At 33.5% G+C, this 23509-nt stretch overlaps 1 protein-coding gene, 1 long non-coding RNA gene and 1 pseudogene across 2 annotated transcripts; 1 reads left to right on the forward strand and 2 right to left on the reverse strand.

The window, feature by feature from the left end:
* Window positions 1–471: 471 nt before the first annotated feature.
* LOC120154946 lies at window positions 472–2830 on the reverse strand (annotated as a pseudogene).
* Window positions 2831–7174: 4344 nt separating this feature from the next.
* LOC120154945 lies at window positions 7175–8914 on the reverse strand. The gene is made up of 3 exons (XR_005518922.1): window positions 8593–8914; window positions 7828–8052; window positions 7175–7504 (listed from the first exon to the last, which is right to left on the reverse strand). It is a non-coding gene; the product is annotated as an uncharacterized LOC120154945 (long non-coding RNA).
* Window positions 8915–21074: 12160 nt separating this feature from the next.
* Window positions 21075–22336, forward strand: LOC120154943 (transcription factor MYB75-like). Its single transcript, XM_039166551.1, has 3 exons — window positions 21075–21204; window positions 21566–21695; window positions 21796–22336. The coding sequence occupies exons 1-3, from the start codon at window positions 21105–21107 to the stop codon at window positions 22262–22264; spliced, it is 699 nt and encodes a 232-aa protein (XP_039022482.1). The 5' UTR covers window positions 21075–21104; the 3' UTR covers window positions 22265–22336.
* The last annotated feature ends 1173 nt before the right edge of the window (window positions 22337–23509 follow it).

Raw genomic sequence — 23509 nt, forward strand, 5'->3', positions numbered from 1 at the left:
AGATGCAAGGTTAACTATGATGCTGAATTGGATCACATCAATGGTCTTCATTTGAACGAACGTTGGTGAAGACTAATCCATCTTACGGATAAGATCCGGATTTCAACGACTAAAAGGAGTGCAAGATCGATTGTTGTCTACCCATGGTTAACGTAAGGATGCATCACCAGGGTATGCACAATTGACCAGGCCTTTGAAGTTAGGAATAACAAGAAGACATTGAAGAACGCTCTACTGAGTTTTGAAGGAGGAAACTCAGTTGCTACGACAATTAAAATATTGTTATCTTTGGTTGTTCATCATCACTGGCATGTGCATCAGCTTGATATAAACAATGCTTTCTTAGAAGAGGATTTATTTGAGGATGTTTATATGGCTCAACCATCAGGTTTCAAGAAGCAATGACAAGATGGTACTATATATAATATACAATTAAAACTATATTTATGGATTATTATTGCTTCGAAATTTTCAACGGCCGATCGGAGCTATGATCTCAGAGAACTCTACTTCTGGACTGAGATCTGAATCACCCTCTAAATACACTCTATTAACATATATTATCACAGACAATTCATCAACTGCACCTCCGTCGCCATTGTTTTGTAAACAAGCACTCTCCTGCTGCAGCCAAACCTCCTCCAGATTCCACAATACCTTACCCATTGTAGACCTTTCACTACCCTTATCACACAAACATTTCCTTGCAATATTTGTGAATGTTGTCAACCATGTTGGATCTATTGTTCCTTGTAGATATGGATCAATAATTTCATCAAGCCTCCCTGATTGGTAATAATGCAGTGACCACTCAGCTAAATTTATCTTCTCTTACTCTTCCTCCATGTGTTATGTTCTTTGTAGAACAGCAGGCCTAGCACATAATACCTCAAACAACACTACCCCAAAGGAGTAAACATCTGATTTCTTAATTAACATCTGATTTCTCAGTTAACTTCTGATGCTTGTAATACTCTGGATACAAGTACCCAAAGCTGCCCTTCACCATCGTAGAGACATGCGTGTTCGATCGAGTTGGCATGTTAGGGCCGATTTTTAATAGTCCAAAATCTGAAACCTTGGCCACCCAATTTTGATCTAACAGTATGTTGGTGCTCTTCACGTCATGGTGTATGATGCAGTGCTTTGAACTTGAGTGAAGTAATGGAGCCCTCGAGCTGCACCGATGCAGATTGCGAGCGTCCATGGAAGTGGAGGCTTCTTCGTGTTGTATAGATGATCACATAAGGTTCCATTTTCAATATAGTCGTACACGAGTATCAGTTCCCTTTTTTCCTTGCAACATCCGATCAACGAGACTAAGTGACAGAGCCGGAGCTGTGACAGAAGAAAATTTTCAGTTTGGAACTCATTTAGCCCTTGGTGAGAACGTGGATTGGCTCATTTTATCGCAACAATGTCGGTTCCACCATTAATGAATCCCTTGTAAACCTTCCCATAACCCCCAGTCCCATGAAGTAAAGCAGCAGAGTTGTTAGTGGCTAACTTTACCTCATCAAATGAGAAGCACCGGAAATAGTCCGATGATTGGGACCGCAAAAATATTTTTCTCTGCCTTCTCTAACAAGCAACCACTAATTGCCATAGAGTAGCTAGAACAAGAGTGCTAATCAAGATTCGACCGGAAATTACGACAGTTAAATAATTTACACCATCTCTTCTAGACGGATTCGAGTACTTTCCCATTCCAAATGAAAATGATCCTGCAAGACTGTTGTTGAAATCGGACAACTTGAAAATTTCTAATCCGTTTATGATCGTTGGCATGGATGTCTCGATTGAACCATTTCTGTTTTGTATTGAAACTGACAGATTTGTTCCCTGGCATGTTCGGCAAAGTATACGATGTAATCTCTATAAATCGGAACACCAACTCCATGAGACCATAGAAATATATCTGTCGGATCATCAGCAGTTTGATCCTTAATATAGACATGGAAAAGTCTTTGACCAGTGCCCTTAATCTCATTTGAGATCTCACAAAAATGGAGTCTAACAAGGTAATAGAAACCAGAGTCGACTGGCAGGAACCATGTAATTCCATTTTTATTACTTGCATCATAAGCAACTGTCCTTGAGGAAGCATAAACTTTCTCTGGAGCAACATATGCCGACATCGTCGAACTTGTCTTGATTTGAATATCCAAAGAAAGGATAGTCGTTGCCAGCCAGTCTCGATATTCATCTGAAGGATATAATTCCCTATTACTTTTATCAGTTGTCAAAAAACTTGCATGGGGCACCCATTTGTGAAACATGCTGGTATCTCCTTGCTCAGGATCAAATCTCCACCTATGTTCAGTTGGTACATCATCTCGAGAGCTGTCAAGTTCTTGATATAATACCGAGAAGGTTGTCCAATCAATGGCAGCGAAACGACTTCTTGGATGTAAAGATTCGAAGGCATGGAGACAACCTCGATCTTTTTCACAAATGCATATGCATCAACAACATCCGGTGACGGGGTGAATGTTACATTTAGCACCTGGTCGTCGACGTCGATACAGAACTCCGTCACGTTCTAACAATCATCAGTCAGGCATTTACAGTACGAAGCAGTGGATGTTTTCAGAAGAGTGAAGTGAGCAGCACTGACAGAGAACAATGCTTTGGAAATATTAAAGCCTGAATATGAGAATGGATTGAAATGAAGGCGAATTAACTTGAGACCTGGAGATACAGGAAATGGATATGTGATTTGTTTATTGTACACGCAAGGCTGTAGCTTTTCACTGTTACCTGGATTTGTCCCATAAACTTTGGACACATGAGAAGATGTTTCATCAAATGAGGAACAGTCATAACTCATAAGAAGATACTGCCTCGACAGAGATTGTATGGGTTACTACTAAAAACCAGATGAAAGACGACAACAACATACCAAACATAGAGGGCATTGAGCTTCTGGGTTTTTTCTCTCTGTTTACACATACTCAAAGGTTTCATGTGGATCAGATATAGATACATACAGATACTGGTTTTCTTTGTAGGATTGGATATTTAGTTATTTCAAGTTTTACTGTTTTTAGGGTAATCTAACCAAATGACTACTATAGACACCCGTTTTTGTCTGGGTTATAATTTATTATTATTATAATAATATTATTATGATTATTATTAATATTAATATTATTAATTAATTAAGTTAATTATTACAGGTCCAAAAACAAAATTTTACAAGCAATCCAACGTCACAACCCATTTAGCAGGTCCAAGGCAAGTCCACAATGCAAACTAGGGTTTCAAACTATTCTCTAGCTGCCACCCCATTTCAACTGTTGTATCAGATCTGATTCAACGGCTCAAAATAACCCATATTAGGGTTTTGACATAAAGTCGTCTGTCACCACGCGCCAACCCACCGCTGCCACACGCTCCCAGCGTAAGTTGTACGCGCTCGTGATTCCCCACTGCCCGAGGATTACCACCATCGATTTCGTCGCCAGTTGCCTCGAGGCGGACGGAGATAGCCTTGGGGTAAAAAATATTTACCCCAACCTTTTCTTACATCACCACTATTCAGGACAGGACATTGTCCCCATTGAAACACTCTCCTCGATCATACCCCAAAGCCGAAAGAAGCATCGATAAAACAAAAAAAAACAAGAGTCAGAAGGTATTTTCCCATTTTCATGCAATAAAAGCAAAGTCAAAATAAAGACTCTCTATATAACAACAACCCTCAACACATCGAAGAGGAGATCATCAATAACAAGGAATCCAGTGAGAACACAACAAAGAGAAAAATAGAGAGTTCATTTCAAAAAGAAAAAAAAGGGAAAGAAAGAAAGAGGAAGAGAGAAGAATGAACTTACCATTGCCAGTTTCGCCAAAAGATCTAAACATCACCGGAAAGTGATGCCTTTTTTGAAGGTAACCCTTTGAATCCTTTAGATCTAGGACAAGGGAAGGGGATCTAGGGCAAGGGGTGGTCGGATTCGAGTTTAGGGAAGGCCAACATTATTTTGGGTAGTTTTTTAGATCTTCGGCCGCCGTGGGCGGCGACGGAGGGCTCCAGTGAGCGGTGGCCGGAGGTTGTCGGCCTCCCACCGGCGAAGAAAAGTAGAGAGAAGGCAGAGGAAAGTTATTTTCTCTCCCTTAATAGAGAGATTGAAAATGAAAAATGAGGAAGGTGGGGCTATTTTCGGCCACATTATGGGTATATATACCCCATTCTGAATGACACCATTTTGGGAGGGAGAGTGAGCGTTTTAGCGTGTGGGTAAACCCCTCCCCGGGTCCTTCTAATTTTGTAAACTTTGCATTTTGGTCATTGAAATGAATTTCTATTTTTTACAATTCGAACTTTAAATTTTATCCACGTTTCGTTTTAGTCCCTTTACACTGGTTATGTTATTTTTATGCTTATTTTATGTTGAGTATCCTTTTTTAATAATTTTCATTTGGATATTGATGGTTGTTAAATTACGATTCCAGTACCTAGCTTGCTTGATGTTTTCGCTTATGGTCGTTACTTTTGCTTGGCTTATAGTTTAATCCTCAAATTTTAATATTTCTTTATTATTTTAGTTCTGAATAATGATGTTGGTTTATTTATGATTCTGGTGCCTAACTTGTATGATATTTGAACTGGTTACCCTAGTCTTTACTTGTTTTACAGTTTGGTAAATTGTACAATCACAATCCTTGAGCAATTCCACTCAATGACGTTGCCTCAAATTTAGTTCCTTTTTGTGATCTAGTATTTCAATCTCTTATGATCGGTAAAGATGCAACACTTTTCTCCGAATAAGTAGTGGCTTTAAATATTCATGGTGAAAACTATGACTTCTAGCTCCAAGTCATATGTGAGGTAGTTGTGCTCATATGGTTTAAATTGTCTGGATGCATAAGCAACCACTCAACCCACTTGCATCACCACAAAACGAAGCTATTCAATGAAGCATTTCTAAACACGGTAAAGTTCTTGCCTGACTCTGATTGAGTTAACACTGGTCCCTAAGTCAACACTTCTTTTAGCCTCTTGAAGCTTTTTTGACGTTTGTCATATGTGTAATAGCCCAAATTTTGGCTAGTAACCAAAATATAAGTTTTGAAAGTTTAGTGGTAAAATATAAACTTTGTAAAAGTTCAAGGACCAAAAATGTAATTTTTAAAAGTTATATATTTTGGTTGGAAAATGGATAGTTTGTTACGAATTTAATGTTTTTGTGGGAATTAGAATTTTGATTTGGGGTTTATGTTAAAAGCTATAAAGTAGTCAATTTCGGTAAGAAATCGGGTAATCAAATTGAACCAAAATTTTACAAAAATTTGGAGGATAACATATAAGGGTTGGAGATATTATTTCCATATTTTGGAATAATGAAATTTAATGTGGATCAGTGGAATTGAAGTTCATTGCGATTTTTGAAAATTACATGGCTAAAGTAGGAAGTTAACTTCAATTTAGTACATCTTTGACTATGGAATATTAAAATGGAAGATAATCCAATGACAAGTTGTAATTATCAAGGTTCATTAATGGTAAATTTGAAAATTCTTATTAATTGAATTTTAAATTCAATTAAACTGGTTTTAAGCCAAGTGTATGATGAAATAATACTAGAATAATCAAGAGAAATAATATTTTCAGCTTATCTTCTTCATTTGGCCGTAACTCCATAGCCACACAATGTGAGGATTTTATTTTGATTTTTAAAGCTACATAATTGATTTTTTGGATTAAGCTATTAGATAGAGAATTAACCCTTTTGAAATTCTCTATCATTTGGTATACATTTTGCATGGAAATCATGCTTAGTTGATGAGTTTCATGAATTCAGTGGTTAAAGAACATGTTTGATTTTGAAGAGTTGATGGATAATTTTTATGTTATTAATTTGTAGATTAATTCTAAAGCATGAGTGATGATTAAAATCAAGTGTAAAGGCATATATGATTTTCGTCCATGCTAGGGTTTGTGCATATTGGTTGAATTTTGATCGGATTTGATGTTATGAAGATTATAATAACATGAATTTGATGTTAAGAAGTTGAATTCATGCTTGAAATTGAATGAAAAGTTTACCCTAGTTACTTTGGAAAATTCGGCCAAAGGGAAAAATATTAGGAAAATTGTTGAAAATTTTCCTATGGTATAAAATTGATATTAGATGTGTTCTACATACTTTGGAGATTGAATTGAATCAATTTGGAACCTTGAGATAGTGAAAGGGCCAGTTTGCAAGTTTTGAAAATTATGAGAAATTGATGAGAACTTGTGCAACTATGGGTATTCAATCTTAGTATTTAATTATTGAATGCTAAATTTTAAGTTAGAATATTGATTTGGGACAAAAGTGCAAATCTGGTGAAATTCCATAGTAGAATTCGAATGGTCATGGAATTTAAGGACTTAATTGTAAGTTTGCAAATGTGAAGGAACTAGTTGAGTATGAAATTATAACGCTGGAAATTTTAGCATTTGATTTGAGATAAATGAATTTGATGAATGATCATTTTGAACAAAATGGAAAAGTTTATGTGAATTCTAAGAAGAATTCATAAATAGTGACGTAAATGGAAAGTCTATGAAAATTGAAAGGTTGATGATGAAAATGAATATTTATGAAATTGAATAGTTACTTTGGAAAGGTTGAAGATATTATGGAGTAGTGATTTAATTTTTATATCGATTGAGTATCGATTTTTATTTTATAGAATTTTATATTTTTGAGTTAAGATTATGTTAGTATAATACTAACATATAGTTTGAATGTGGTGTTAGGTATGTGATGTCGTACATATTACGACAAATCTTGCAATAGTGATTCAAAAAGGAAAGAAAAAGAACGCGAGTAAAAATATATCATAGAAAAGGTTCGATAATTAGGCAAATGTGAGTGTTGTTTATTTATTTAATTATTCTGATTGAGGAAGACTTACGATAAATCAACCTCGTATGATATTTTTTTTAAAGGTATGATTTAATTATGTTTATGGAATATTCCCATAATGCTTATATAATTTTTTTAATGATTTTAGGGTATGAACTGTCTAAGTAGTGATTTTTATAATAATGAGTTCGAAATGATTCTGGTTTGCAAATATTGATTTTTAAATAAAGATGATATGATCTGAAAGATCATTGTATGTTGCATTGAGAATCATAGGTACACTTGGTATGCCATGAATTTGAGTAATTCTGATTCTAATCTGGTACAATCGTGTACATTATGTATCACACAGTTAGTACAAATGATATGATTCCACTTGGAGTGCATATTCTGATTTTGATGATAGCACTGTTGGTGCTTAGTACGCACATTCTATCGGACTCACATACCCTGCATTCTCTTAAATATACCCTAGCCGAAGCATAGGAGCCACCTGAGGAAGTTCCATCAAGTCCATAAGGATTTACCTAATGCACAAAGCAAAGAAACCACTCTAATGGAGTGCCTTAGACCTAGCTGCCCACCCAAGGGTTGCCTTAGGTCCATAAGGTATTACCAGCCTGATCGGGGCTAAACCTGCAAAACTGCATATCACATCCCAGAAGTACCCCATTAAAACAATTTCAGATAGTCCTAGTAAAATTAATAAATCATAAATTAGACATAGCTATTTTTCAGTGAAAACAACAACCAAAGAGTATGTATCGGACAATTAAGAATTTAAAATCATTAAAAAAAATTTAGGAATTCAGAAAATCATTAAAACATAATCAGACTTTAAGTATATAAATTATTCAGTAGTCAAATCAGATCAGTCAATCATATTCTAGATCAGATAAAATAGTTATATGCACATGAGAATTTAAAACAGATATTTAAATTAGTATATAGCATATAAGAAACCCACCTAAAAATGAATCAGTCTAGGAGGTCTACTAAGCATGGGCCTCGCTACGCTCTACAATAATGCTCGAACCTAAAACACAACAAATTCGGGTTACTATCGAAATAATATTTAAATCTGAATATTTATAGGGTTTATAAAATTATAGGGTAATCACGAGCTCACGCGATCGAATGGATCGAGAGGAGCTTGGTCAAGCTGAAGAGCGATCGGGAGAGTCTCGACTACCTTCAATAATCAATACCATAAATCAGTCATTGTCCTTAAATTAAATGTGTTTAACTAAAATAATTATATACATGCATGTTCAGGGTTCAACACTCAATTTAGGAACTTTTAGGTTAGAATTTAGCAAACTGATCGTAAATTCGGACTCAGAACGTCGAAAAATAAATATGACCTTGAATTTTTGGTAAAAGTCAACTTTAGTTAAAGTAAACTATGGTCAAAGTTAACGGTTCGATCAAAATCAACAATACATGTTCAAATTGACTCAATGCGAGTTGACTCGCTTGATCCAATTTAAGAACAGATAGATTCAATCAAATAAGACCAGTTCAGTCTGATCCTATCCAACTAGACTGGTTCTAGAAGATTCAACAGTTGGAGACGAAGCCCACGTGTCAAGACGGTGCGTGGCAGCGCTTGCGACGATAGTAGCTGCAGTCGTGGCTATCCGATTGCTCGAGGCTTCCCCACTTGCCAACATTTTATCAACAGTCAACAAATAACACTTTAAATCGCAAGGAAAAACGATTGGAAGCTTACCCACAGTGCAACGGTTATGAACCAAATCGGTTGGGTTTTGGTCGGACGACACTGGGGAGTCCAGTACTGGGGGTGGTGAGACCAAATGAGCTCGGGATCGGCACAAAATAGAAGAAACTCAATGATGCCCGGTGGGTTTTTGATGTACTTTTTAAATGTCGATTCACGACAAACGACGACGACTTATGACGAGACAACAGATGGGTTTTGATCACGAGCAGACGAAGAACACGCTCATATGGTGAAAGGACATCAATGGAAAAGCTAGAAATTAGGGGGTTTAATTTTTAGGGTTCCATTTGATTTCAACTAGAAAGGGGCCTTTGGGGATTAAAACATCGATCTTAGAAGGTTTAGATGATATTTTTATTATTTCTAGACATATGGCTCTCAATGCCGCAGCACGTGGGTTTGAGACCCTGCGGTAGCAAATCTCACCAATTTTTTTTTTTACTTTGCAGAGGAACGATGGTCAAATTCAAGGGTAAATTCCTAGACTTTTAGAAATTTCGAAAACTGTCTTAAAATTTTGAAAATCTTACAAACTAGTCCCAAAAATAGTTAAATAAATTAAAATTAAAATTAAAATTAAAATTAAAATTAGGGTGTTACACACCTCTAAACATAAAATTCTGCTTCAGTCTATTTCAACTCACTAAATATAAATTCAAAGATTTATCATATTCTTTTACAGATATGGTCGTATTTGTGATCTACTTTTTAGTTTGGTGGGATTGAAACTTGAAAGCTGAGTTTAAAAATATAATAGAAACAATATTATTTTTATCGTCTGCGTTTCTATGGAATTATTTAAAAGGAAAAAAAATGATCACGTGCGCTACCGACAAGGGCGTGAGATGTCTCAATTAGTAATCAGGACCGCCTGAATCAAAGCAAGTAACCAACCAAAGCTGCCATTTCGTTATTTAAGATTGTCTCATCGTAAATTGTAACGTAATAGATGTTGCGGTCCATGCAATAGCAATCACATAATTTCTACTCCAAAACTTTGATCCATCACTATTCCTACCTAGCACATCTCGTTCCATAGCCCCAAATTTAATTTACCTAATTCAAAAGGATCATTTTCAAAACATTTTAATCACAACGTTTCATTTTGAGATAAAAAAGTTCATCCATGGATGAAACCGTTAGTTAACAAACAACTAATGCTTCAAAATATGGCTAGAATGAAACAATGATGGTCAAAGCGCTCCAGAAAAAAGAATAAGGATTAAATGACTATTTGATCAAATGTTATAGACAAAATAAAACTTTGGAGTCAAAATACTCTTAAAAATAGATGTCAAAATGATCATTTTATTAAACTTCATGAGCTAATTTTGACATAATAATAATAATAATAATAATAATAAAGGTGTATTTAATTAATTATTTAATCTTTTATTCTATTGAATATTGATTATCTTAATTTTATTTGATAAATAATTATTTTTCGTTGAAATTAGAATATCTATCATTAGTAATAGTGTAATATCAAAAAATGTTTCTATATTTTTATTGAATAATCTCTTTAGTTTATTTTTCTTAAATAAAGGTGTCTTTAATAAGTTATTTAATTTTTATAGAAATTTTAATATATAATATTTAATTATGCTTGATAATCATTTATCTTTCGTTGAAACCAATGTATCTATCGTTAATAGTAGTATTTAATAAGTATTAAAATAAATCTAAAGTCATGAAAATGCTAAGAATGAGTTTTGAATATTGGTTAAAACCTCTGTAGCCCCCAAATTATGAGCTTATCTTAAGGCTTTGAATATGAAGATCATTATATGTTAAATGAATTAAACAATATAATATAACATTATTAAACTTGTTAGATAATATTAAATTTTAAGAATCTGATTCCTAAACATAATTTCCCCAAGTAATAAAGACATATTACCTAAAACATCAACTATTCATAAAAATAAGAAATAATTTACAACACTTGGACCAATGTTACCCCTAAATAATAGGTTAAAAATAACCTATTATGTATAGTATAATATCAGACACGTTTAAAGAAAGTTAAATGTTAAAAATCAATGCAATCAAACTTTTCAATTATTATTTTAAATATTTTAATTAATTACTTTTTAAAAATATATATATTTATAAACTACTTTATCCAAAGTTTTAAAAATATAATTTAAAAAAAAACCATATCATGTGTAGTATAATTTTCCACAATAAATTTAAAATTAATAAAATATCAAAATAAAAAAGTAATCATTAGCTTAGATTCAAAACCGGCTAAATTATTAAAATAATATCATTTTAATATTTTTTTAAATAGTACTCAACACGTTTTTTTAATTCTCATAATAGCACAGATTCAAAAAAATTCTCAGAATAGCATCCATTTATGTCACATAGGACGAATGCGTATTAATGTAGTAGTGGAAACATCTTTACTTACATGGTAAACTCAGGGTGACATCAGTATTGAAAAAAAAAAGTCTATAACTTGCCATGTAAGTAAATGTGTTTACTTGAGGAAGAACCTTTCAAAAGACACCTTCGTCCTAAGCAACAAAATGAGTGTTTAGTGCTATTTTGATAAATAAAGTATAAAACATATTATTTTAATAATTTAACCTTCAAGTCTCATATAATTATCATTTATTATTTTGTCTCATGTAAAGAAATTTAATATATTCATTGAAATAAATATCATCCAAGAATTAGATTATGATTTGTAAATGGAGCATTTTAAATTAAGAAGATTGCTCTCATAATATGTATTTATAATATACGACTATGATTAGGGGATCAATAAACCTAGTATTTATATTTATAAAAATATTAATTATATTTTTGTGGAATATTTATTTTATATTAGACATAAAAAAAGTAACGTAACCAAAGTGATTTAAATGGAATCAAAAGTTTGACTCCACATGGAGTTTTTATTAATAGCTTGGACTCTACCAATGGCAGTAGGAAAAACTGACGAGCACATAAATGTAAATGGATGGAAGGTTGAAGAAAACAGGTAAAAAAACCAAAGCTTTTATAAGACATTGCAAAAAGCACAACTTGTTTTTTTTTTTTTTTTTTTTTGCCTTATTTGGAGAACATGAAAACTTTCAAGCGTAAAAAATCAAAGAAAAAAATGTGGGGAATAATAATAATAATTTGTGAGTTTAGAGCCCACATATATAATCATAATGCCTCATCATTAACATATAGAAACAATAGGACAATGCTGGAAAGGGGAAGGGACCAATTTCCAAATATTCTTTTGGCAGCTAATAGTTGGATATGTTATAGATCAAACAATTATGATACTTCAAAATATAATAAATCATATACAAAAATATATATAAAAAATATTGTTCAAACTTATTGAGTAACCTCAATGGTAAAACGGATTTTGTTATCTCTAGAGTTTTCGAGTTGGATCAACTACGTCTTCACTCTTCAGGTTATGTGTAAGTTATCATAGACTAAAAAAATCTGAAATAAGATTATCTTACAATCACCTCGTACTATTCAAATATATTGTAGACACTCATTTTCTTAAAAGATAGAACTAGCAAGAGTTCATCTCCTAAGATGACTCTTCCACCACCATATCTTTTAAAGCAACAACCACACCAACAAACGTGCAACAACCAAGTAAGGAGTCTAGTTTCATTAGGATTCTATTGTTAATAGGATTCTAAAAATAGTTAGTTTTTTTCACTATAAATACATGTAATCCCCCCTATTTGTAAGACACGATTTACATACAAGATACAGAGGAAAGCACGAAAAAATACAAAGGCAAAGCTATTGTAAACGATTCGAAAAGGAAATAAAAGGTAGTATCTTTTTTACTTTTGATTCGATCTCTTACATTTACATTTTAATTATTATTATTTTATTTATTTAACTTTATTTATACGCACACTTCCCTTGTTACTTATTTTATTTATTTTGTTATTTTTTTTCTTTTTTTTCATGTAATATTTTTTTACGTTTTATGCATTTTCTTTTTTTTACTTTAGTATATATTTTTATATTTTTTAGATTATATATATATATATATATATATATTTTTTTATTATCAGTTTTATTAATTTATATATATATATATATTTATTTATTTACTATTTTTTATTTTATATATACATTATTTTTACTTTTTTATTATTATTTTATTTATTTGTTTTATTTATATATTTTTTATTTATATTTATTTTTTATATTTATTTTACTTACTATTTTATCTTTGTTTTCTTTATCTTATCTTTTATTTAATTTTTTTCTTCATTTTAATTTAATTACTTTATTTATTTCTTACTTTTTTATTTAACATGGTTTTTTGACTTTCTTAAGGCCACACCTTTAAAACTATCTAAAGTAAGTAATTGTGATCGTATTTTTACCTTTTAATTTTAAATTACAATTTTCTTAATTTAAGACAGCCGGCAAATTAATTGGTACCGAAAAGACGGTTCAAGGGTGCTAATCCTTCCTTGACCGTAACCGACTCCCGAACCCGACACATTTATGGTAAAAACGTAGATAGGTAAGATGGTGTCCAACCCACCTAAATTCGTTTTAAAGTGGTCGGTGGTGACTCCAATCCACATTTTTCAAGTCGAAGCCCAATTCCGGGGCCCAACCGAAAGACGGTTACGACAGCTTGGCGACTCTGCTGGGGACATGTAAGTAAGTCAGGCCGAAATTAATTTTCGGTTGTCTTTTTTTTAGCGAAAATTACAAGTTTAAATTTTAATTTATTTATTTGATTACATTATTTATCTTTGAATATTTTTTTTCAAGTAAATAGTTGTACTGGCCTTTTTTCAATGATTTCATATTTTTGAAAAAGTTTCCATCTTTAGCTCTATACTCGAGCTCCGAACCCTTTTAAGTGGGGGTGAAAGCGACGTCTTCGTGTGAATTTATTCACCGTGCGGGCATAAGAGAATGTTTTCTCTCGAGTTTAACTTAGTCCACATAAGCTTGTAATGGGCTTAGGACTAAGGGTCTAGTAAGCCCAAGGGGGCACCGGCAAGGGGAACTCGGGTCCCATTTTTTTAGAACCTAAACTGGGAGACTTTGAAGGAGTTAAAACCCACCCCAAAATCTCATTTCAAACCCTAGGATGCCGGAATTATTTCCTGCTTTACTTTCTATTCAAAGCATATGAAATAGAAATTTATGCGGTTAGGACTTGTTCAAAATCAACTTGCGGGATAGAGATCATGTCCGGGTAGGAATAATAAGCATGTGGGGTAGATATCATGTGGGGTAGGACTTTTATTTTCATGATTGTTTTTTTACCTCACTAACCTTTTTCATTTTTGTTCTCTTTTATTTTGTTTTCATCATTTGCATCATTTAAAAGAGGTATTGATCCACCAAACACATGTTTGTTAAAACATAAATAATTTGCATTAATGGACAAAGGGGTTGTAATACAAGAGATGAAAAACGCAGGGGGCCGGCTATGGTCAGAAAAGACTCAGAAAGAAAAAGAGGACAATTTGCAAGACAACTATGTGTCACATTCGATCAAGAAGATATGGTGCCCACAATCAAGTACATCAAAAGTCAACTTTTCAAAAATGGGTTGACAAAGGTGACAGGGGCAAGATGAGAAAAAGGTTAATGACCTCGAGAGTCCATTCAAAGACAACAAGAACAAGATGGCAAGTCACTGTCGACAAATTCAAGAAACAAGCAAATGAACTTAGAATAATCCCTTTGATGGAGGATTTCAATGGAATTTCCGATTCAACAAAGGATGAAAGCCAGAGATGCAGTTATTCGACACTTTTTGGGAACCAGTACAAAAAACAACTCAAAATTTTCACGGTTCATCCAAAGAGGCCGGAGTGGTTCAACAGGTTATTCAACCGGTGAAAGACGAAGGTAAATGACTAGTCAACCTGTTCCGGGTCTAGAGGATTTAGTCCGGATGTACCTTTAAATATGTTTATTGTCTCTTAAAAGATAAAACACTTTTGTCCCAATAAAGGTTATTTACAATAACAGACATGTTTTTGGATCAATGCCTCGAACATTTCATGTATTTTTGCATTTTGCATCTACATTTCATTTTTAAGCATTTTCATAAACATGAAATTTCTTCATGGAGAATTCGATGAAGTGGTTTTAACCACATGGAAGCAAGATTTTAACATCAAAAGAAAAAACTGAAATCATAACGAATGAGCTCGATCAGCTGGTTGTATGACTAAGCTTGCCAAGATGATCTGAGAAAAGAGTCCACATATCCTGAGGGCTACAATGTTGAAGCTGTTTGCAGTTGCCACATAGGATGCTCCAAATATTCCTCTGAGAACTATAAGGCGCTGAAGCGCAATATCCAAAACCTGATGGATTCAGGGGCATGGGCAGCCGAAGAAGGGGGAATTGCATATACCATTTGCACATAGAGGATTGTTTTGTTTGAACACGTCTTTGATATTTTTCTTAATCTTTTAAATGATTGAATTTATGCTACTTTCTAAGGTGGAACAATTGAACAAATTTTAATCTTTAGTTCTTCGAATATTAAATGAATTAAGGATTCTTTTAATTCTTCAAGAATTATGGATTTTTGACACATGACAAGGTTAGACCTTTCTTATCCTGTCTCAAACCCCAAAATAAAATACCTTGATTCTTTACCCAAAATAACTCATGGTCATTACCAAAAAGACCAAGTTTTGACATTACCACCTCTTTGAAACTTTTTCATACCGTACCTTTCTTTGAGTCGATAAAGTCACACCATTGTCTTTTTAGACTCAAAATTAATATTTTTATGCCATCAAAACCCAAGGCATTGAGTTGTTCATTTGAACATGAGCATTCTTCTAAGACACAACTTAGGGCATCTCGCAGGGAGCATGAACATTGAGACATGTTGAGGGAAAGAAGCAGAAAGAAGAATTCATTTGAAATAATTCTATCATGCATTAATTATACTATTTTCATGTGAATAAAATTAATCATGAAAATCTATCCCCATGGGATACCTCTTCTGTGAAAGCTTCTATGTATGAAATGATGAACGACTTTCTTTCTTTACCCATTCATAACAGGAGAAAATATATATCCCTTGTGTCCCCTTTTGAGCCTACATTATTTTTCTTCTGATTCAACCCTAACTAAGGATCACCCTCCACACTGGGGGGCAAGGTGGAGAAAATCTGCTTGCATGAGTGAAAACATTGATTCAGATGAGATACCGAAAGGTGAACCAAATGCCAAGTGAGAAGATTCAATCAGAAAAAAGAGAGAAAAAAAAGAAAAAAAAAAGCAAAGAGAAAATAAAAAGTGAAAAAACAAAGGATATTGAAGAAAAAAGAAAATAAGGTTCTCTCGATTCAAACGACGCATCGAGATTCAAACTATGAGATTGATCAAACACAATCATTTCTGAATCACTGAACCACTTCACTCGAAGATCATAGAGCATCAAATGAGATTGATCAAGCACAATCATTTCTGAATCACTCCACTCAAAGATCATAGAGCATCAAGAGAGATACATATACGAGCAGATTCAAATTGAGCAATATATGATTGAAGACATCATAATGAATTGATCCTTGGTTCAATCACCCTTAAACACTTATTTGGGCCCTTTATCCCTTTCTTTCATAACCATAAACCATGACTTATGTTACATGCCTTAAAAATCCCTTCTAATCATACATGAAGTTCTGAACAGAAGAGACTATCTTCAGATTTCATCCCGCCCATCAGGATTAATCTTTATTTGCAAAAAATAGTGTAATTAATGCATGATAGAGAAAAATAACAAAGGGGGGTTCAAGACGTAAATTACGAATGACATCTTGAAACCAAAGGATGATTCGAGTTGAAAACCTGAAAAGGCAGCTCGAATACGAAAATTGGGCAGCTGAGGCGATCGCACAAATTCCTTGATAATGCATCGCACAATCCGAGCATAACCATAAAAGTTGGGAGTCAGAGAACACTTCTAGTAGAGGAGCATACAAGATACCCCATCAAACCTTTGAGCATCAAATAAACAAAAAATGCTAAACCTTTGACCAAACACAATAACCTGAGACTTTTTATCCTTTCCTTACTTAACCATTTCCCAAAAATATCTTTGATATTGGCACGTGTCAAACAACTATAATTTATTGAAGGATTAACATTGTAATTAATTATTTGATATCCAATGAACTCTAGTTTTATGATTCGTCTCAATTGTAAAACCGTGAAAGGGGTAATATTTTCAAAACTTCTGATTAAACATTTTTCGAAACTCTTTTAATTGATATTTTCATAACTTTGAAAATAAAAGAGAAACATTTTTTCAAACAAGACAATCTCTCTAGAGTGGATCTTGGTAAATGACATGTGGCTCTCAAACAGTAATCTCATGCTTAGAATTAATGTTGAAGCAAGAAATGAGGAACAATAGGGGCATTTTTAATGTTGGGGCATTTTTGGAGATTCAACATTGAATATTAGGAAATCTTCGGGGATTCAAAATCCTAATGCGAACGATCAGATCTTCCGAAGGCTTTTCCTCCACATGTAGGAACCAACATGCAAAAAATGAGATTCTGTCCAAGGAATAAAACAAGAACTCATTCATTATGCATACATTTTAGAGCATCATATTTATCATTTTTTTCACATACATAAGTTTTGCAGCTTTAGAGTCAAGTTTCAACTTCAAGGCGAAAAATACTTGATTCAAAAGAGTTTGTAAAAATCGATGGTGGTTGCTTAACTTAGCAGCAAGAAGTCACACTTCAACCAACTTGATAGATTGAAAGATCGACATTCATCTTCATATTCAACATTTCCAATATAAATTTTGTCTCGCTTGAGACATTCTCATTTAATGCAGATGATTATCTCACTTGAGATTGTTTTTCTTAAAACAGACTTTGTCTCATTTGAGACTGTTTCACTCGAAAGAAGGCATTTCATTTCACTCAAGACTGTTTTTAAGAAGAAGATTTTATCTCGCTTGAAATAGTTTCACTTGAAACAAAATATTGTCTCCCTTGAGACTTGAAACATAAACATTGAAAACATTTCCCTTGAAACGAATTTTGTCTATCTTGAGATAGTTTCCCTTGAAACAAAATATTATCTCCCTGGAAACAGTTTCTCTTGAAACATAAACATTGAAAACATTTCCCTTGAAATAAATGTCGTCTCTCTTGAGACAGTTTCCCTTGAAACAAATTTTGTCTCTTTTGAGACAGTTTCCCTTGAAACAAATTATTTGAATATGTTTTATTTGAAACAAATTTCATCTCCCTTGAGACAGTTTCTTTTGGAACTAAGTTTTGTCTCTCTTGAGACAGTTTCTCTTGAAACAAATTTTGTTTCTCTTGAGACAGTTTCCCTTGAAACAAAATCTTTGAATTTATTTCCCCTAAAACAAATTTTGTCTCCCTTGAGACAGTTTCTCTTGAAACACAAAATCTTCAAATTTATTTCCCTTAAAACAAAATTTTGTTTCCCTTGAGACTGTTTTCATAAAACAACAAATATCTTTAAGATCGTTTCCCTTGAAACGAATTCTATCTCTTTCGAGACAACTTCTCTTGAAGCATCATCTGAACCGTTACACTCAGCTCAGACATATACTTGAGATGATTGAGAAGCATTTCGCAAATCAAAAATAGAATGTGCACATCATATTTGAACTTTTGAAAAATTCAATATCAGGGATCAGAACTTGAAGATTCAAGAATCAAGATTCTAGACAAGCAACCGGAGATCGAGATTTCTCTCTAGAGCCCCAATATAACATATGTTGCATATGCATTTTAGGCACAACTAAGAGCATTGCATCCATAGCATCACATATATGCATAACTTTTTCAGGTTTTAGCTAGAGTCAATTTCAACTTCGCGGCGAAGGATATTGAACTCAAAGCGACACAATTTGCTCGAGAGTAGATTTCAACTTCACGACGGATGATATCTAACTCGAAGCCAAACTTCACAATAAAGGGGTCATCTACGGTTTCAACTTCACGGCGAAGGGAATCATGTCCACACGCAACATAAAATACTTGGATTTCAACTTCACGACGAAGGATATTCAAGTCAAGGCTCAACTTTATGACGAAGGAGCCATCCGTGATTTCAACTCCACGACGGAGGATATCGTACCCGTATATCCACGATTTCAACTCCACGACGGAGGATATTGTGCCATTTAAGGCTCAACTTCACGACGAAGGGGCTTCCCAGTTTTAGAGCCAATTTTGACTTCACAGCGAGGGATATTGGACTCAAGACAACACAAGCTCAACTTCACAACGAAGGGGCGACTGATTGTCAACAAACAACTATTCAGTTTTATTCAGAGTCAATTTCAACTTCACAGCGAAGGATATTGAACTCGAACCAACACAAGCTCAACTTCACAGCGAGGGGCGGCTGGCTGTCAACAAACAATTTCCCAGTTCCAGAGCCAATTTCAACTTCATGAAGGAGGATATTGGACTCATAACAATAATACCCACTTGGATTTCAACTTCACGATAAAGGATATCCAATTACCAGGCTCAACTTCACGACGAAGGGGCCACCCGCAGTTTCAACTTCACGACGAAGGGGAATCGTGCACACAAGCAGCATCCATCTCTAGATTGGATTTCAACTTCATGACGAAGGATATCCAACTCAAAGAAGGGTTATCTATCACCAAAGACCTTCGAGTTCGATTACATTCAACTCAGAGGTAAATCAAATTTACAGCATAGCTCAAGGCAAGAAGGGCTATATGTCAACGAAAATTGTCGAGTTCGATTCCATTCAGCTCGATGACACCTCAATCACACTATTTTTCGGCTGCAATTGAGGTTTTTCAAGCTGAGAAGAAGGTCTGGGTTAGTCGTGCCTTAGTAGCAAGAAGCCTTTTTTTCGTCAGCATAGCTTAAGTCGAGAAAAGCTATATGTTAGCGAAGACTTTTCGAGTTCGGTTTCATTCAGCTCGAGGGCATATCAACCACATTATGGAGTCAAGAGATTACTTTCCAGTCAAATTTTTAGCCAATGTCTTTAAACCGAGAAGAAGACCAAAGTGGACTACAACGAGAAGCCACATTCTGATTCAAATCATTTCAAGATGGACTCTACTTCGCGACGGATGAACCATCCGCAATTCAATTCGACAAGGAGTTATTCTTCAACTCCACTGAATGAAAATTTGTGTCTTTTATCTTTTTCCTATTTTTCGTTCCACGAAAAAGGACAAAGAGGGGCAGCTGTAGACACCCATTTTCTTAAAAGATAGAACTAGAAAGAGTTCATCTCCTAAGAGAACTCTTCCACCACCATATCTTTGAAAGCAACAACCACACCAACAAACGTGCAACAACCAAGCAAGGAGTCTAGTTACATTAGGATTCTATTGTTAATAGGATTCTAAAAATAGTTAGTTTTTTCACTATAAATGCATGTAATCCTTCCCATTTGTAAAATACTATTTACATACAAGATACAAAAGAAAACACGAAAAAAATACAAAAGCAAAACTATTGTAAACGATTCGAAAAGGAAATAAAAGGTATCATCTTTTTTACTTTTGATTCGGTCTCTTACATTTACGTTTTAATTATTATTATTTTATTTATTTAACTTTATTTATTCGCACACTTCCCTTGTTACTTATTTTATTTATTTTGTTATTTTTCTTTTCTTTTTTTCATGTAATATTTTTTTACATTTTATGCATTTTCTTTTTTTACTTTAGTATATATTTTTATATTTTTTATATTATATATATATATATATATATTATTTTTTTATTATCAGTTTTATTAATTTATATATATATATTTATTTACTATTTTTTTATTTTTTTATTTTATATATATATATATTATTTTTACTTTTTTATTATTATTTTATTTATTTGTTTTATTTATATTTTTTTTCTTTTTCTTTATTTCTTTATTTTTTTATATTTATTTTAGTTACTATTTTATCTTTGTTTTTTTTATCTTATCTTTTATTTAATTTGTTTTTTTCTTCATTTTAATTTAATTAATTTATTTATTTATTTCTTACCTTTTTATTTAACATGGTTTTTTGACTTTCTTAAGGCCACACCTTTAAAACTATCTAAGGTAAATAATTATGATTGTATTTTTACCTTTTAATTTTAAATTACAATTTTCTTAATTTAAGACAACCGACAAATTAATTGGTACCGAAAGGGCGGTTCAAGGGTGCTAATCCTTCCTTGACCGTAACCGACTCCCGAACCCGACACATTTCTGGTAAAAACGCAGATCAGGTAAGATGGTGTCCGACCCACCTAAATTCGTTTTAAAGTGGTCGGTGGCGACTCCAATCCACATTTTTCAAGTCGAAACTCAATTCCGGAGCCCAATCGAAATACGGTTACGATATATATATATATATATATATATATTATTTTAAATACGATAATTACAACACCTACATGAAAAGGTCCACGGTCAATTATCAGTGTATAAAATGAAGCAATGATTGTAGGATCAACAGGTCGAGGGGAAAAAAGTATGGGAGGCGTTGCTTGGACCGAAGAAGAAGATCAGTTGCTCAAGAAATGTATAGAGCGGTACGGTGAAGGGAAGTGGCATCGGGTGCCTCTTTTGGCTGGTAAACAAGCACTAGTCTAAAATTTAAGTTTTTAAATTTTTTTAAATTTTTTGATGTTTCGGTTGAATGATAAGATCTGCAAAATAATGGGTTTGATTCATTTTCTTAAGCAAATTTGATAAACTCAATAGAAAACAAAATAAGTTCTCAACTGACTGCCAGTTTTGAAATTCGCATACGAATCCTTGATTGCCTCTGCAACATTCTGCAATAGTTACAGTCTTGCAGGGATCAGCAAGCACATGCATGTGTACAACTCTCGTGCGTTCGATCGATCATCGATGCTTGCATGCAATGATGTAAATGCATGTTGATCTATGCAAATACCTTTGTTCATGTCTTTTAATTTGGTGGTGTTTAGGTCTAAACAGGTGCCGTAAAAGCTGTCGGCTGAGATGGTTAAACTACCTACGCCCAAACATCAAAAGAGGAAGTTTTGCAGAAGATGAAGTTCAGCTCATCATTAAGCTTCACAAGCTCTTAGGAAACAAGCAAGTTTTACATACATACACACGTGTGTATATATATATACACACGATGTATTGTCCCCTTATTAATTTATATTATGTGGTTTCATGTTCCCGATCTCAGGTGGTCACTGATTGCTGGAAGACTCCCGGGAAGAACAGCAAATGATGTGAAGAATTATTGGAATTGCCACTTGAGCAAGAAGCTTAGTGCTCAAGAAACCGAAGAGGAATACCAAAGTGCCGTGATGAACGTAGAATCGATATCACCAAAGCCAGCTCGGAGCATCGTAATAACCCAAGATTATCATGTTGCTCCGAATAGCCTGCCAGCGATCCAAGAAAGCAGCATGTCGGCACCTTTCGACTTCATCGGAGTTGATCAACAAGGCCGCGAGCTCATGAAAGAAGAAATAGAGATCAGAGTGCAGGAGCCTGCGGGTGGAGTATTTATCGGAGATTTGGCCACGGAGGGTCATCAGTTTGGGGAGTTTGATGAAGTTAATGTATTAGGTAGGAGTGATGAAGGATGCAGCAAATGGGATTGGGATGACTTGATGTTAGACATGGATTTATGGACAGATTTATTGTGAATGTAAGTTTCCTAAGTGTCAACAATCGCAACAATTAACTCAAATAATGCAGTATTAGATCGAATTGGTTCGTATCAAGTTAAAAAGATATTCTAGTTTGCCGAGTTGATGACTCGAACTTTATTTGAAACTTTTTCTAGTGAAGTCAGGTCGAGCCTACTGTCATAATCATTTTTCTGAAAAATTAAATTAAAAATAATTATAACTTTATTTTGAAAAATTGGGATTTTGATAAATTTGAAATTTAATTTAAAATTTGGAGTCGTCATCGACCTTTGGGTTAGGTAGGTTGAATACCTAAAAACGTCTTTTAAAACAATTTTTAGAAAAATCGTTTTTAAGACAAAAATGTTATGCGTTACCAAAAATTCATTTTTAAGAGTACAAGAGTCGATTACGCGTGGGAAATGGTAAGCACCCCCACAACGCCCGAAATTGGTACCTAATCGTTTATACGTTGTCGTGACGGTAGAATTTGTAAATTCGAGTCAAAAATTAAATTATGATCTTTTTTAAAATTGAACAAGTTCACTTTTCGTTTGGATGTCGTCGAATCTCACTTCTCCTATAGAGTGATGCTTTTCACGCCCATTCTACGACGAGCGTTCTTGACAATAATTACGAGTGAACTATTTCTAACACATACTGACACAAAAAATACAATACAATAAAATAAAATAATAAGATATATAAATATGCAAAGGTTAAGAAATATTTAATAGGTGAATATATACATGCATCAAAAGTGTGGGGACCATAATGAATAAGCGAGAAATACGATGACAAAGAGATAAAAGAAAAAAAAAACATGAATTAATAATTAAATTAAAACAATGAGAAATAACAGGGGCTCTCCATAGAAATTAACCTTATTATTATATGCACCACAGTGACCAACATATAAATAAGCTAGAATAAAAGGATTGAAAGCATAAATAAAACATGCATCTTCGAACATTAATCATAATGGACTAGATTGAAAATAAAGCAAACCAAGGGACAAAATTAAAAACATATGCATAGATGTAATAACATGCTTAAAGGGATGAAAATGAGATAAAAAGAAATTATAAGGCTTAAATAAAAAAAGACTTTCATTCAATGGCTTAATTGAAAGCCTTACAAGATATAAGGACCAAATGTGCAATTAGCCCCTCTTACCAAAACACGAGACTACGATAGGGAAAAATGACATCGTTTTGTGATGCCTATATAAGCCTATTTTCTTTTTTTTCACTTCATTTC

The sequence above is a fragment of the Hibiscus syriacus genome, unplaced genomic scaffold (genome assembly GCF_006381635.1).
Source record: "Hibiscus syriacus cultivar Baekdansim isolate YM2019G1 unplaced genomic scaffold, ASM638163v2 tig00111153_pilon, whole genome shotgun sequence".
Lineage (NCBI taxonomy): Eukaryota > Viridiplantae > Streptophyta > Magnoliopsida > Malvales > Malvaceae > Hibiscus > Hibiscus syriacus.